This window comes from Drosophila novamexicana, unplaced genomic scaffold, assembly GCF_003285875.2.
Source record: "Drosophila novamexicana strain 15010-1031.04,08,12 unplaced genomic scaffold, DnovRS2.1 tig00001810-arrow-arrow-pilon, whole genome shotgun sequence".
In the NCBI taxonomy this organism is placed as follows: Eukaryota; Metazoa; Arthropoda; class Insecta; order Diptera; family Drosophilidae; genus Drosophila; species Drosophila novamexicana.
The window spans coordinates 135240-149950 of NW_020824894.1; the positions used below are offsets into that span (position 1 = coordinate 135240).

Genomic DNA, 14711 nt, shown 5'->3' on the forward strand with positions numbered 1-14711 from the left:
AACCCCGCCAATCAACCGCCCCCATTGCCCTACACGCCCCTTAAGCGCCCACGCTCATCACGTGTACAGGTGCTTGGCCAATGCAGCCTTAAAATACAGCTGTAAAAATTGAAAAATTAATGAAAACAAAAATGATTTCAAAGTGAAATAAAGCAGGCACTGCATTAATTGTGAGCCATCGTCGACGCAGCCGCTGCAGCGAGTGGAGTATGTACTAATTATTGCTCTCGTGCACGAAACGCTCATTTACACGCCTCAGTCGCAGTCGCAGTCTCAGACAGCCAGCGTACACACACAGACATACAATATCTGTATATATACATAACATATATACATAATCACACGTACACGTACACGCACGCACACAGCGACACTGACACTGAGACTGACGCTCGGCGAGACATTTTTTTTGTGTACATTTTTGTATGTTTTTATATTGTTGTTGTTTGCAACAAAGTTTTACGTTTACGTTTTTTGCCTGTTTATATATATATATATAAATGTAAATGTATATGTTTATTGCCTGTCTCGTATACGTTTGTGTGTGTGTGTTCTTACCTCGTATTTGTTATATCTACCAAACTACCAGTAACAACAACAACAACAACAAATAAAAGAAAAAAGCAACAAAATAAAACAAAATAACAAAAACGCAGCAGCAGCAGCAATATGCTGCCAACAGCAATAAAAACAATCAGCAGTCGCAACAGCAGCCGCAGAGCAGCCGCAGTCGCCGTCGCCGTCGCAGTCGCAGTAACAGCAAACAACAGAACATCGCTGCCGTTGTCGTCGTCGTCGCTGCTGCCGTCGCCGCCGCTGACGTCGCCGCATGCATACTATTAATTTATTATACAAATTGTTTTTATTTTAAATAATGGATCGTCGTGCATTGAAGTTTATGCAAAAAAGGTATTTTGTGTTATTTTTTTATTTATTTATTTTTTTGGATTTTGTTTTTGTTTGTTTTGTTTCGTTATCTTTTAGTTTTTAAAATACAACATTTCATTTGCAAACTGACCGAAGCCACTGTTAACAACAGCATACACATATACATACGCATGTGTATGTGTATATGTGTGTCAATGCACTCGCGTTTATTATTACTAATGTTATTTCTCCTTGTTTTTTTTTGCCACTGTCACACACGCACACTAACTTCTTGCTCTCTCTCTCTCTCTTTCTCTCTCTGTCTCTCACTTTGCGCTTCTACTTCTATATTTGTTATTATTACATCGTAACCGCGTCTCAGGTTCGCTTTAAGTGTGACCCTCGCAGCGCAAGAAATATTCTTATGCTGTGCACACACTGATTTTGTTTTCATATCGTTTTATATACCACATTGTTTTTGTTGTGACTATTTCTCTGGATATTTGAATTTTTTAGTTTTTCTTTTTTAATAGATGTTCATAATTGCAGCGTTGCCTTTGGCGCGCAGTTCAACTGAGCAGCGTTTTACAACACTGCTGCAACAATGACAAATGTGTACAAATTCAAACAAATGCATGTGTGTGTTTGTGTGTGTGTGTATATATAAATATATGTGCGTGTCGTTTCTGTTTGACGTCCCATCATAATCATGCTTGTACTTGAAACGCTCTCGTTTAGTTGAAACAAGCAAAAATCCAAAAACGAGTTTTTTGTTGCCCCATCTGCTCAGCTCTTGCAGTGTTGATAAAACACTGCAGTCACAGTCGCAGGCAAATACATACTCATATATACACGCACAGCAAATTTCGCAATGTATACACATCGCGTATGTGTGTGTGTGTGTGTGTGCGTGCTCGTGTGTTTGTAAATTTGTTGGTGGTTGATTTTCTTTTACTTTTCGCAGCATTGAAAAGCAAAAGTTCTAAGCCAAAAGTAACATTTTTTTGCCGAAACCGAAACTGCAGGCGGCATTAAGCAGCTCCCGCTCACCGCACCAGAAGAAGACGAAGACGAAGAAGAAGAACATGAAACAGCAACACCAACAACAACAACACAACAACAGTCCGTGGAGCTCATTAGCTCTCTCTGTCGCGCGCGCGTGGCCTCCCATAGCCCGAAGTAAACAAAATTTGAGGCGCGCTGTAGTGTTGCCATCAGGCCAAAAAGTCTTCACTATTAAATATAAACAATGTACTTTAATTGAATATAAATATGAGTTTAGATGCCCTTGTAATTGTCGTGCAAAAGTAGTTATTGCAACTTTACATTGCTTCTCTATGAAATCTAATCAGCCATGAATCAAATATTTGCATGCTTCTGAACTCATAATGTTCTACGTTTGTTTTTTTTTTTTTTTTTTTGGCTATTTGCTTATAATTTGATGTATGCGATTGTGCATTCAATTTGCTGTGTGTTGGCAACTCTACAATAACACCAACACCAACTTATGCTCTTTCTCTCATGCATTTGGCACATGTGTTCGTGTGTGTTTTGAGCTACGCTCGTCATTTGACAAGCAACCAGTGCCATCTCGCTCACACTTACGTATTCGCCATACACCAGCTACAAGGGAGACAGCATTACCGTGCACTCAATTGTATCTGTATATTCGCATTCGTAGTTCAATGTGTGTGTGTGTTTGTGTTTGTGCTTGTGTTTGTTGTTGGTAGTTGCGGCCTGGCATGCAGAAATGAAACCCGTTCGTATAATCAATATGTAGTCATCTATTTTCGTCTCGTCCCCGCCACCTCCTATCGCGTCCACAGGTTGAATGCCCCAACAACCACCAAATGTAATTTTGCACGCATGTTTCTCGCAAGAAATTTTATTTTATGTTCTATTTTGTTGCTGTTGTTGTTTTTGTCGCTCTCACCTGCATGCTAGCTGCGCGCGCTCTCCCTAGCTCTGTCTCTCTCTTACCCACTCATACTTTAATCTGTTTTTTTTTCTTTTGCTAGCTCATTTGAGCGCATGCTCGTTCTGTTTGCGTCGTCGGCATTGTTATCAATCTTCGTGCAACTCAATTTGGTTAGAAGCGAACATAAAATTGATGATGGCTGTGCGGCATTATTATTACTGCTTTTGTTATTGTTGGGTTGTTAATGGCACTGACGGACGCTCCCCACAGGCTCTCTCAGCAGCGAGCTGGCAAAACCACTCAACGGTTCAGGCTCTCACTCTTTCTTCCTCTCCCATACACACACACACAAACACACACACAGGCACACACAAAATCAAGCATCAAACCAGTCTTGAGCTGCAAGTTTTTTTTTTTTTTGTTTTTTTGCTTTTGCTCTTCTGACGATGAGAAGGATGCTGCTGCTGCTGCGTCTGGCACAGCGTCTAGTCGTCGGTTTTTTTTTTCCTTTTTATTTATTCCGTTCCACCAGCTTTCGCTTACTCTTTGCCGTTTGCGATGCGTTTCGGTGGGGGCGGCGTGCGACCTTAGCATACCCAGCAGCAACCCTGACGCATGCATGAAACACCCCTGACCGATTTCATGGCTTGCCAAAACCGCCCACTGCTGCGGCCACCTTCAACTCCACCACTCCGCCCCTCCCTGCTCCCTTGCCTTGTGCCGTCAGTCCTGTTGCCAGGGGTAACCCTAATGCTGCGCCGGCTCTAATAACCTCTGCACAGTTTCGCTGGTAGTTTTTTTTTTTTTTTTTTTTTTTTTTTGCTTGTTTTTTATATTTTATATGCCTCACGGGCATTACGAAGGCGGCTGTGGGGGATTTGGTGAGACTGTGGCAGCGTCAGGAATTGGTCTTGGTGTGGTTAACTTGTGAAATTTAAAACTAAATTTGGCTGGTTTTTATGTCTCGTCTGTTTTTTTTGTTTTGCTTATAACAGTTTTTATTTTCGGTGCTCTGAACTGAAGTTTGGCAACATCGAATGAAGTTAGTTAATAACCTTCTCTTCTTTTAAGCTGGTTTGATTTGCACTCTCAGAATTTACTTTTACAATTTTGTGTATAAGCATCTACAAATTATTGTTATATTGTTTTTTATTTACTCTAACTTGCTTAACAACCGTTGAATTGCCCTATCTTTACGCCAACTGGCTGCTATGTTGCCAAACTTCACACTGACACATATGCATTTATGCACTTTGTTTAACATTTTCAGTTGGTAACTTGCGTACATACAATATATTGAGCTGCATGAGTCCTAAACAACGCTAACTGCACAATGCAGCTCTCTCACTCTCTCTTACCCAGTCACTCTCTCCCGGTAAGCTCGTTCAGCTGTACGCCTCTCCCACGCAGCTCGTCTAACTGCATCTCTCATTCGTCAGCAACTCCTTCTAAATGTTTACAGTTTACAATTGACGTCAATAGAGAAGCACATGCACGCACGCACCCATACACAGAGACACACGCAAAAAGGAAGATGTATATGTGTGTGTGTGTGTGTGTGTATGTGTTGTCCGGGACTTTTTAATGCAGCCTCCACATCATTTGTAAATGACCTCCTTCGTTAGCATTAGTTACTCGCGCTCGTGTGTGTGAGCCACATTTACAGTTATGTGGGTCAATGATAGCAGCTTTAACGACCCCAAAAAAACTTCACATGCTGCATAATAAGGCACTAGATCGAAGTTAAGGTCTATCGAGGCGGGGTTCGTGTTGAAAGCTGGTCGCAGGAAAGGACGTTTATTGATTGAAATTTAATACCAGGCAGGTTGAAGTCAACATATGTTTTGTCGCAACTGTTTTTGTTAATAAAAATGATTGAAAAAATGGAAAACTTAAAATTGAAGTTGTTAAAAATCATCTGAAATTGAACCGAACCGTCGTTTTCCGACCCTTAAACTTTAATTAAATATTGACTTAGATAAAAGATTAAACTATAATCTAAATTTGTTACGTGTTAAAATGTTGTACTAAAATATTATTAATAAATTAAAAACTGTTTAATAATGTTCGTTTAGCAAGTTGAAAATTTAGCAAAAGCATGCAAGTTTTTTCTTGTAAACACTTGCACATGAGATTGTGAATGATCTTTGCATGTGACTCTCGCTGTAGGTTCGCTCTGTGTTGAGCTTTTTCGTTGCTTTTACTTCGCTGCAAGAGCGCGTGTGTGTGTGAGAGAGAGGGAGAGAGCAAGCATGCATCGCCCACGCTTTCAGCATTTTTTTTTTTTATGCATTTCTTTCTGGTCTTTTGCATGCAAATGGCGGGTGCTGCCAACCTGTTTGTGGATTTGGCATTGCTTTTGCTCTGCTCTTTGGCATTGCTTTTGCTCGTTGCTTTGCGTGTTTTATTTATTTATTATTATTATTTTTGTTCGTTTCGCTGTGCAAATGTTTGGCCAAAATGTTGCATGCCGCACGCCGTCGCAAACGTTCCAAGTGTGTGTGTATATGTGTGTTTGTGTGTGTGTGTGTGTGCGTTGTGCGCCTTTTGATTTGTTTTTACTAATTTATTTGCCCAATTTCTCTTTCTGATGCAGAGCGGACACTGAAAGCGATACAACAACAACAACTACAACAACAACAGCAAACACATTAACAGCAACATCAGCAGCAACAACATTAGCAGCAGCAGCAGCAGCAACAGCAACAGCAACAATTTTAACAACAGCAACAACAACAACAATAACAACTGCGCTTCCATTGAAAGACAACTCGAATATACGAGGCAGCAGCGGCAGCAGCAGCGACAAGTTGCAAACAGCAACGCAGCAGCTACAACAGCAACACAAGCAACAACAACAACAGCAGCAACAGCAACAACAGCAGCAGCAACAACATATTGTCAGCGTTGAGCGGCCCTTGAAGTGCCTGGAGACGTTGGCCCAAAAGGCGGGCATTACCTTTGACGAGAAATACGATTTTGCTAGTCCGCCGCATCCGGGCATAGGCGCCCATACGCCCACGCACAACAACAACAATAACAACAACAACAACAACAACAACAACAATAGTACTAATAATAATAACAACAACAACACGCAGTTGAACAACAACAATCACGTTAAAAACGTTACGCCCACATCAATTGCAACAAGCACTGCGCAGACGCCGCCCTCAGCGCGACGCACAACAGCAACAGCAGCAGCAGCAACAACAACAACAGCAGCAGCAGCAACCACTCCCAACAGCAACAGCTCAGCGCGTTCTCGCAGCGTTTCACGTTCCCGTTCGCGGTCGAGCACGCCCACCTCACGCACAGCAGCAGCTACAGCAGCAGCCGTAGCAGCAGCAGCAGCAGCAGCAGCAGCAGCAGTTGTTGGCGGCACGCTGGAGAAATCACAGAGCCCCGCCCAACAGGTGGCATCCGCTGCGGCGGTGCCACTGCAAATCTCGCCGGAGCAACTGCAGCAATTCTATGCGAGCAATCCGTATGCGGCAATCCAGGTCAAGCAGGAGTTTCCCACACATAATGCTAGCAGCGGCGGCGCCGGCGCCGGCGGCAACAACAGCAACACCAACGAGCTGAAGCATGCCACCGGCCTGCTGGATGCCAGCCAAACGACACAGCTGCAACAGTTGCAGCTGCAACAGCTGACCGCTGGCGATGGCAGCGCTGCGGCTGCTGCTGCCGCTGTTGCGGCCGCCGCCGCTGCAGCCGGCAGTCCAGCGGCAGCGCAACAAAACGCTCTCCAACAGCAGGCGGCGGTCGTTGCGGCACAGCAGCAGCAGCAGCAGCAGCAACAACAGCAGCAGCAACAGCAACAGCAGCAGCATCAGCAGCAACAGCAACAACAGCAGGCCGCACAGCAGCAACACTCGACAGCAATTAGCACCATGTCGCCGATGCAACTGGCCGCTGCCACCGGCAGTGTGCCCGGTGACTGGGCCAATGGACGGACCGTGCAGCTGATGCAGCCATCGACCGGCTTCATATATCCACATCTATCCATTGTCTCCGGGAATCTGTTGCCCGCCGCTCTGGGCCAGCAGCCCATACAGGTGATTGCCGCCGGCAAGCACTTCCAGGGCAGCGCGCCGCAAATGATAACGACGACCACGCAGAATGCCAAGCAAATGATTGGCGGGCAGGCGGGCTTCGCCAGCGGCACCTATACGATACCCTCGAGCCAGTCGCCGCAGACGCTGCTCATATCGCCGGTGAACGTGATATCGCATTCGCCGCAGCAGCAGAGTCTGCTGCAGTCGATGGCGGCGGCGGCGGCGCAGCAGCAACAGCAGCAGCAACAACAACAGCAACAGCAGCAGCAGCAACAGCAGCAACAACAGCAGCAGCAGCAGCAATTGACACAGCAGCAACAGCAACTGACGGCTGCAGCTGCAGCCCAACAGGCGCTGGCTGTCAGCGCTGCCAAGGTGGGCGTCGGCGTCGGCGTCAGCGATGGGCAGGCCAAGCTGCAGCAGAAGGTCGTCCAGAAGGTGACAACCACAACGAACACGGTGCAGGCGGCGAGCGGGCCAGCTGCTGGCGGCGGCGTTGTCGCCCAGGCCCAACAGCAGCAACAACAGCAGACGACCACGCAGCAGTGCGTCCAGGTGTCGCAGTCAACGTTGCCGGGCGTGACGGCCGCCCAGGCCCAGTTGATTAGCCCGCTGCAGGGCACCGCCACCGGGCAGCCGCAGCAGATGCAGCTTGCTCCGTGGTTCTGGCAAAATTTCGGAGGTAGCCCGATCATCTTGCGCGGCCAGCCGGATCACACGTCCGGCATGTTCATCCAGCAGCCGACCCATCAGGCCCTGCAAACCCAACAGAATCGTGAGTTAAACGCAGTTCAGAGAGGACGAGCTCACGACACGAACTAGTTGGCACTGGCAGCTCACTGAACCAGTTCCGTTCAGTTTTTTTTTTTTGCGAAAGGAAAGAGTCGTAGAATTGAGTGAGAAACAGACAGACAGACATGTTAGGCTGGTAGCAGGGTATCTCTTAGTCGGATACTTCCGACTAGAAGCTTTGCTTTGTTTTGTTTGTTTTATTAATACAGAGAATATTGGATAACTTTAGAGCTTTATCTAGAAACCACTGCCGTGATCAATTGTGCATCAATTTAGTTCATTTCCAGTTCCAGGCGTGAACTAGTTACTTTCTAAAGATATTTTAAATAGCAAAGCAATTTTAAATAGAAAATTTATGCGATTGAGATTCATTCTGGTTCATTTAACATAGTTTCAGTCGTGAACTAGTTGCTTTGTAAAACACTTTTGGAAAGAGAGTTTATAAGGCTGAGATTCATTCTGGTTCATTTAGTTCCAGGCGTGAACTAGTTAATTTGTAAAGATAATTCAATTGGCAAAGAAATTTTCAAAAAAGATTTTATAAGGCTGAGATAAATTCTGGTTCATTTAGTTCCAGGCGTGAACTAGTTACAAAGCAAAACAATTTTAAATCGAAAGAGCTGCAATTTTTGTGCGTTTTTCAGCACTAGCAACAGTTCGTGTCGTGTCACCTGCCCATCTCTAGCAGCAACAAACATAGCTAACATTTTTGTTTTGTTTTTTTTTTCGGTTGCATCCACAGAAATCATTCAGTGCAATGTGACGCAGACGCCGACCAAGGCGCGCGCCCAGCTGGACGCGCTGGCGCCGAAGCAACAGACGCAGCAACAGGCGAATGCACAGCAGCAACAGCAGCAGCAGCAGCAACAGCAGCAGCAACAACAGGCGCAGCAGCAGCAGGCGGTGGCAGTGGCAACCGCGCAGCTGCAGCAGCAGCAACAACAGTTGACGGCACAGCTGCAGCGCACGGGTGCGCCCATCTTGCCGCACAATGGTGCCCAGGTGCGGCCGGCTAGCTCCGTGTCCACACAGACGGCGCAGAACCAGAGCCTGCTCAAGGCGAAGATGCGCAACAAACAGCAGCCGGTGCGACCGGCGCTGCCAACGCTCAAGATGGAGAACGGACAGGCGGGCGGTGGCAAGGCCACTGGCAATGCGGCAACGACGCTCAGTCAACATATCGCCGTGCAGCAGCAGCAACAACAGCAGCAGCAACAGCAGCAACAGCAGGCGGCGGCAGCAGCAGCGGCTGCGGCCAATCTGCATCAGGTGGTCACCACGGCGGGCAACAAGTAGGTGGTTTAGTTGTGCGTGTGCCTCTAGATACTTAACATTGCTTCTCTCTCAAACTCTTGCAGAATGGTGGTCATGAGCACCTCGGGCACGCCCATAACGCTGCAGAACGGGCAAACGTTGCAAACGGGCGGCGTGGATAAGCAGCAGCAGCAGCAGCAACAGCAGCAACAGTTGCAGCTAATGAAGAGCCAACAATTGCTGCAACAGCAAATGCTGCAGCATCATTTACTACAATTGCAGCAGCAGCAGCAACAGCAGCAGCAGCAGCAGCAACAACAACAGCCGCAGCAGGCGCAGCAGCAACAGACGCTGACAAATGCGACCGCTCAGCAAATATTGCAGGTGGCGCCGAATACGTTTATAGCCTCGCAGCAGCAGCAACAAGTGCAGCAGCAACAGATGCACAATCAATTGCTGCAGCATCAGTTGCAGCAACAGCAACAACAGGCACAGCAGCAACAGCAGCGCGAACAACAAAATATTATACAGCAAATTGTGGTGCAACAAACAGCCACACAACAGCACCAGCAGCAGCAGCACCATCAGCAACAGCAACAGCAGCAGCAACAACAACAGCAGCAACAACAACAACAACAACAGGCACAGCAGCAGCAGCAGGCGCAACAGCAACAGTTGCAGCTAAGCAGCGTGCCCTTCTCTGTTAGCTCGACAACAACACCCGCTGGCATTGCCACCTCGAGCGCATTGCAGGCCGCATTGTCCGCCTCTGGTGCTGTCTTCCAGACAACTACTAAGACGAGCACCTCGCTGCCTAGCAGCAGCGTGGTCACCATCAGCAATCAAAGCGCCGGGCCGCTGGTCACGAGCAGCACTGTAGCCAGTCTGCAGCAGCAGGCGCAACAATTGCAGCAGCAGCACCAACAGCAGCAACAGCAACAGCAACAGCAGCAGCAACAGCAGCAGCAGCAGCAGCAGCTTATAACGGCCAGCATAGCGGCTGCCACACAGCAGCACCAGCAACCACAGCAGCAACAGCAGCAGCAGGCGCAGCAGCAGGCGCAGCAGCAGGCACAGCAACAGGCACAGCAGCAGGCGCAGCAGCAGTTGTCGAGCAGCACGTTAACTGCTGCGTCGCCCACACAGAATCCCATATTGGCCATGACGTCCATGATGAATGCGACGGTGGGCTTGCCGGCAACAACGCCGCCCGTGAGCAGCGCTGTGGTTAGCACGGCGCTTGTGACGCTCAGCAATAGTATAAGCTCGCTGCCAGCCACGCCTACCAAGGCAATTACCATGAGCACGGCCAGCAGCCAGGAGACGCCCAAACAACAGCAGCAGCAGCAGCAGCAGACGGCGGCGACGACGACGACGACGACGGCGGCGACGACGACAGCTAATTTAGTGACGATTGAGTCGCCCGCTTTACAGGATGCCAGCAAGGCTAACGCGGAGGCAAGCAGCTCCACGGCAGGCGCAGCAGAGGCGCTGCACAATGGCGATGTGGGCGAGGCAACGCCAACAAAGCTGACAGCAACGGCAACACCAACAGTCGCAGCTGCTGCTGTCAAGCAAAGCAATGCCGTGTTGCCCAGCAGCAGCAGCAGCAGTAACAAAGAGGACAACAGCAATGTGAAGAACAGCAGCAACAACGCCAACGTTAGCAGCACAGCGTCCACCAATGGCATTGCCAGCAGCGCGTTGCGTAACATCAGCAGCAGTGCAACAACGACAACAACAACAACAACCACCAGCAGCAGCAGCAACAATAATAACAACAGCAGCAGCAACAGCAATGGCAAGGATCTGCCCAAGGCCATGATCAAGCCAAACGTGCTGACCCATGTCATCGATGGCTTCATTATACAGGAGGCCAACGAACCATTCCCGGTGACACGGCAACGCTATGCGGACAAGGATGCCAACGATGAGCCGCCCAGTAAGTGCACAGAGCCAAATGATGGCAAATCCAAGACTTATGGTAAATCATATTTTGCAGAGAAAAAAGCAGCCATGCAGGAGTCGGATCTCAAGGCGGGCGCAACAGCAGCCAGCACAAGCACGTCGACAGCAACAACAACAACAACAACAATAACAACGGGAGGGAGCACTGCAACAGCAACTGCTGCTGGCATGGCTGGCGGAGCGCTGGTCAGCGTGGCCACGCTGCCAGCGGATATGGTTGCCTGCGAGCAGTGCGGAAAGCCGGAGCATCGCAACAAACTGAAGCGCAAGCGTTATTGCTCGCCGGGCTGTGCGCGTCTGGCCAAGATGGGCGGCAGCAATAGCAGCAACGGCAGCGCCGTGGGCATGGTCGCACCTGATGCATTGGCACTGGCCGACAAGCTGGATGAATCGCTGGCCGAGGAGAAAATGCAAACGGACGCGCTCATCCCCGAGCCGGCCATGATTATAGCTGAGCTGCCGTCGGCCGTGCTGGCAGCGGCAACAGCCACGGCAACAGTTGCAGCTACAGTGACAGCATTGCCAGCAGCCATGCCCAGCAGTAGCAGCAATAACAACAACAGCAGCAATAGCAGCAATGTCAGCGCCGCTGTCGTCGCTGTGGAGCGTCCCTCGATCTGCAGCTGGAGCGTGGATGAGGTCAGCGAGTTTATACGCAAGCTGCCCGGCTGTCAGGATTATGTGGATGATTTTGTGCAGCAGGAGATCGATGGACAGGCGCTGCTGCTGCTCAAGGAGAATCATTTGGTGAACGCGATGGGCATGAAGCTGGGACCGGCGCTCAAAATTGTCGCCAAAGTCGAGTCCATGAAGGAGGTGAATGTGGCGCCGGCGGCTGTTAACGATGGCGCCAAGGAAACGGCCAATGCCGCGCAATAGTGCATAACCAGAACCAGGAATAGTTGCAGTAGTCGACGCCGCAGCAGCAGCAGCAGCAGCAGCAGCTCCTCCTCCTCTGGCAGCCCTAGCGCGCCTCTGTCGCCCGCCTACTCCATAACCCCGCCGCTGTACTCGCCCGTGCTGCGCAGCAAATAGGCGCCACAAAATGCTGGTCTAACCAGCTTCGAGTCGAGTGGCGTTCATTGTGAATGTGATTCACAGCAGCTAATGTTAGGAGCACCGCCGCCTCCTGCCCCAACACACACACACACACACACACGCACAGCATCCAACCCCTTGATAGCCATTCCCTATACCCAAACCCAAGCTCGCAGCTGTAGTTGTAGTCTGTACGTAATTTTAATGTAGCTTAAAATTTGTAAGGCCAATTGTATGATAATGATTGAAAACTCCCAACTAATAATAGCAACCCCTAAGCACCCGCTTAACTCTCGAAACCCCTGCCCCCGCCCGGCCCTGCGCCCTCGCCCATTTAGTGTTAGATCTATATATATACCTTATATAGAATATTTGTAAGGCCTCTCCCAACAATTGTACAATCTGCAGCATAAACTTTCTAAACGTTTACAGTGCTCGGCATATACATATTTAAATTCACTCATATTTAAATAATAATATTTACGGCCCTTCCCCGCCCCCTTCCAAGGAAAAAGGACAGTTAAATACTAAATCAATAATAATAATAATGCTACTATTAAATACTACGGCAAATTTTAGCGTCTAAGTCTTAACTGAATTGAACATAACGAAATACAATTAATTTTTGCATATAGTATTTTTTTTTTTTTTTATCAACCATCAACAGCAATATGCGAATGCACTATGCAATTTTTAAAGAAGAAGAGAAATGAAAGAACTAGTTAATATCTAAATATAACTATAATATACATGCATATACATTAATAGATATACATTAACTATGATTATATCCACTTTTTTTTCCCCTATGCGTAATTTTTACAAAATGCGAATTGGTTCTTGAGCCATGCTACTTTCCATCATGCTAGAGAGAGTTAAACCGGTTGAAATCTGTCGAACCAACTACTGAAACTATTTATATATATATAGATATATGCTATATATAACTGATATATGTAGCTGATTGCAACAACTACGACACACACACACACACACACACACACACACACAATCTTTTTGCTAACGAAATGATTAATGAAAATAATTGATTATATATTATATAGTATAGCATATATACATATTTTTTTTTATAATGCTTAGTTTTAAGCGTCGAACATATATATATATATATATATTATATATTTTTTTTTTCGAAATTGATTTTTTTTTTTTTTTATCGCTATGGCTGAACAAAATACAAAACTTCACTGTATAGTGTTTAATAAATGTGAATATGGAAATTTTTTGCTGTATCTTTTTTCTAGTGGGATGAAAATAAAAACAAATAGATATACTTTATCGCTGGCGTGAGAAGCGCAGAGAAGGGCGGCCAGCTACAACTATTGAGAAAAAGAAGAAGCGAAGTTGCTGCGGGCAATGCTGAGAGAGAAGCTGCTATTGCTACTTTTGGATATCGGAGTGGACGTGAGAAGCGTGGAAAGAAGCACCAGGCAGTGAGAAGCCATGCTACAATGTTATGTGAGATTTAAAGCGAGAACTGAAGAGAGAAGCATATCAATAATGAGAGAGAGAGAGAGAGAAAGAGCGAGTGAGTAGCAGAGTGACAGTGGGAGAACGAGAGTGACGGAGAGAGAGAGAGAGAGAGGCGGGTAGAATAGAGAAGTTACAAATATTAGATGTAAAACAGAAAGAGAGAGTGTAAGAGCGAGAGAGAGACAGAGAGAGGGATAGTGAAAGCGAGAGAATCGGCTGTCTATTATTATAAAGCAAAATGCAATGCTAAAAGGCAAAAGTGAGACAGAGAGCGAGAGAGAGCGAGAGAGAGAGAGAGAGATCGAAGACACGGTCTTCTTCTTTGCTTCTGCTAAGAAACTCGCAGAACTTTGTAAATAAGTTCCCCAGGTTCCCAAAGGCCAGGTATTCCTGTTAATATATTTTAATATATATATTAATATTCCGTTTAATACATGTGGAAAATAAGGATAATACACTTAAGAACTGGAACATTCAACAGATTTGGCACATCTGTCTTGCGCACATGCGAATAGGGTTGCCACCGTGCAAATAAAAGCCAGTGTTGTTTAAGCTATTGTGAAAATATTGTTTTATTTTTATGTTAAAATTCTCTGTTACTTTATATATTTTTGAAATATGCATACATGTTTTGAAATCCCCTTTGATACATAATGAGATTATAATAATTATAATAAATTCAATGAGGGATTCTTTGAACTTTAATGACATTTTTAATAGATTTTTATATGGTCTTTTTTTCTTTTCGTTTTCGTTTTCTTTTTCTTTTCGTATTTATATTTTTTGTTTTTTGTTTTTGTTTTTTTTTCTGTTTTAAGGAAGTTCAAGAACTTTAAAGAGTTTATCAAGTGCGGCTGTTGAAACAAAATACATTATATCGTTCATTTTGGAAATGTACTAATTTCATACAGAATAAGTAATAGTAGGTAATGCCCATGGCATCCTGCCCTAAGTGGGCTAACGGTTCAGCCAGATGCCCGGTATACTCTGGATATACGGCTTATATAAAAACTTTTATCGAGGTTTCTAGTGGCAAAGCTTTTTCGACTGGCTCCGGATTATATATATTGTTTACCATTCAAATATATGTCGGTTTTCTTACATTTTCAAGGGATCTATCTAAGAACTGAATCAGTTAAATACCGACTCGCATCATTTTACAAATGAGCGTGACGTAACTGACGCAAGGTAAATTATTTGAAAATTGTTTTTAGTTATTTTTTTTTTTATTAATAAGTTTTTTAAAGCCAATTTTGCGTTTTCTTAGTGAGAGTGTATAAATGGAAATAGGTATTTTTTTTGGTATTTTATTTGTTGGTATT

At 46.1% G+C, this 14711-nt stretch overlaps 1 protein-coding gene across 1 annotated transcript; it reads left to right on the forward strand.

The window, feature by feature from the left end:
* Positions 1 to 874: 874 nt before the first annotated feature.
* On the forward strand, positions 875 to 12906 carry LOC115768470 (polyhomeotic-proximal chromatin protein). The gene is made up of 12 exons (XM_030713043.1): positions 875 to 909; positions 5382 to 5445; positions 5662 to 5824; positions 6140 to 6498; positions 6631 to 7618; positions 8378 to 8927; positions 8994 to 9441; positions 9511 to 9786; positions 9832 to 9926; positions 10008 to 10831; positions 10892 to 10951; positions 11066 to 12906. Exons 1-12 carry the CDS (start codon positions 875 to 877, stop codon positions 11734 to 11736), a joined length of 4533 nt encoding a protein of 1510 aa, XP_030568903.1. The 3' UTR covers positions 11737 to 12906.
* The last annotated feature ends 1805 nt before the right edge of the window (positions 12907 to 14711 follow it).

Bases quoted from the DNA above. Each gene is read 5' to 3' on its own strand.
- LOC115768470 (XM_030713043.1), top strand. From the start codon at position 875: ATGGATCGTCGTGCATTGAAGTTTATGCAAAAAAG. The intron at 5,446-5,661 runs ACATCAGCAGCA...CAGCAACAGCAA, and splicing joins CAGCAAACACATTAACAGCA to CAACAGCAGCAGCAACAACA. The intron at 10,832-10,891 runs GTAAGTGCACAG...CATATTTTGCAG, and splicing joins TGCCAACGATGAGCCGCCCA to AGAAAAAAGCAGCCATGCAG.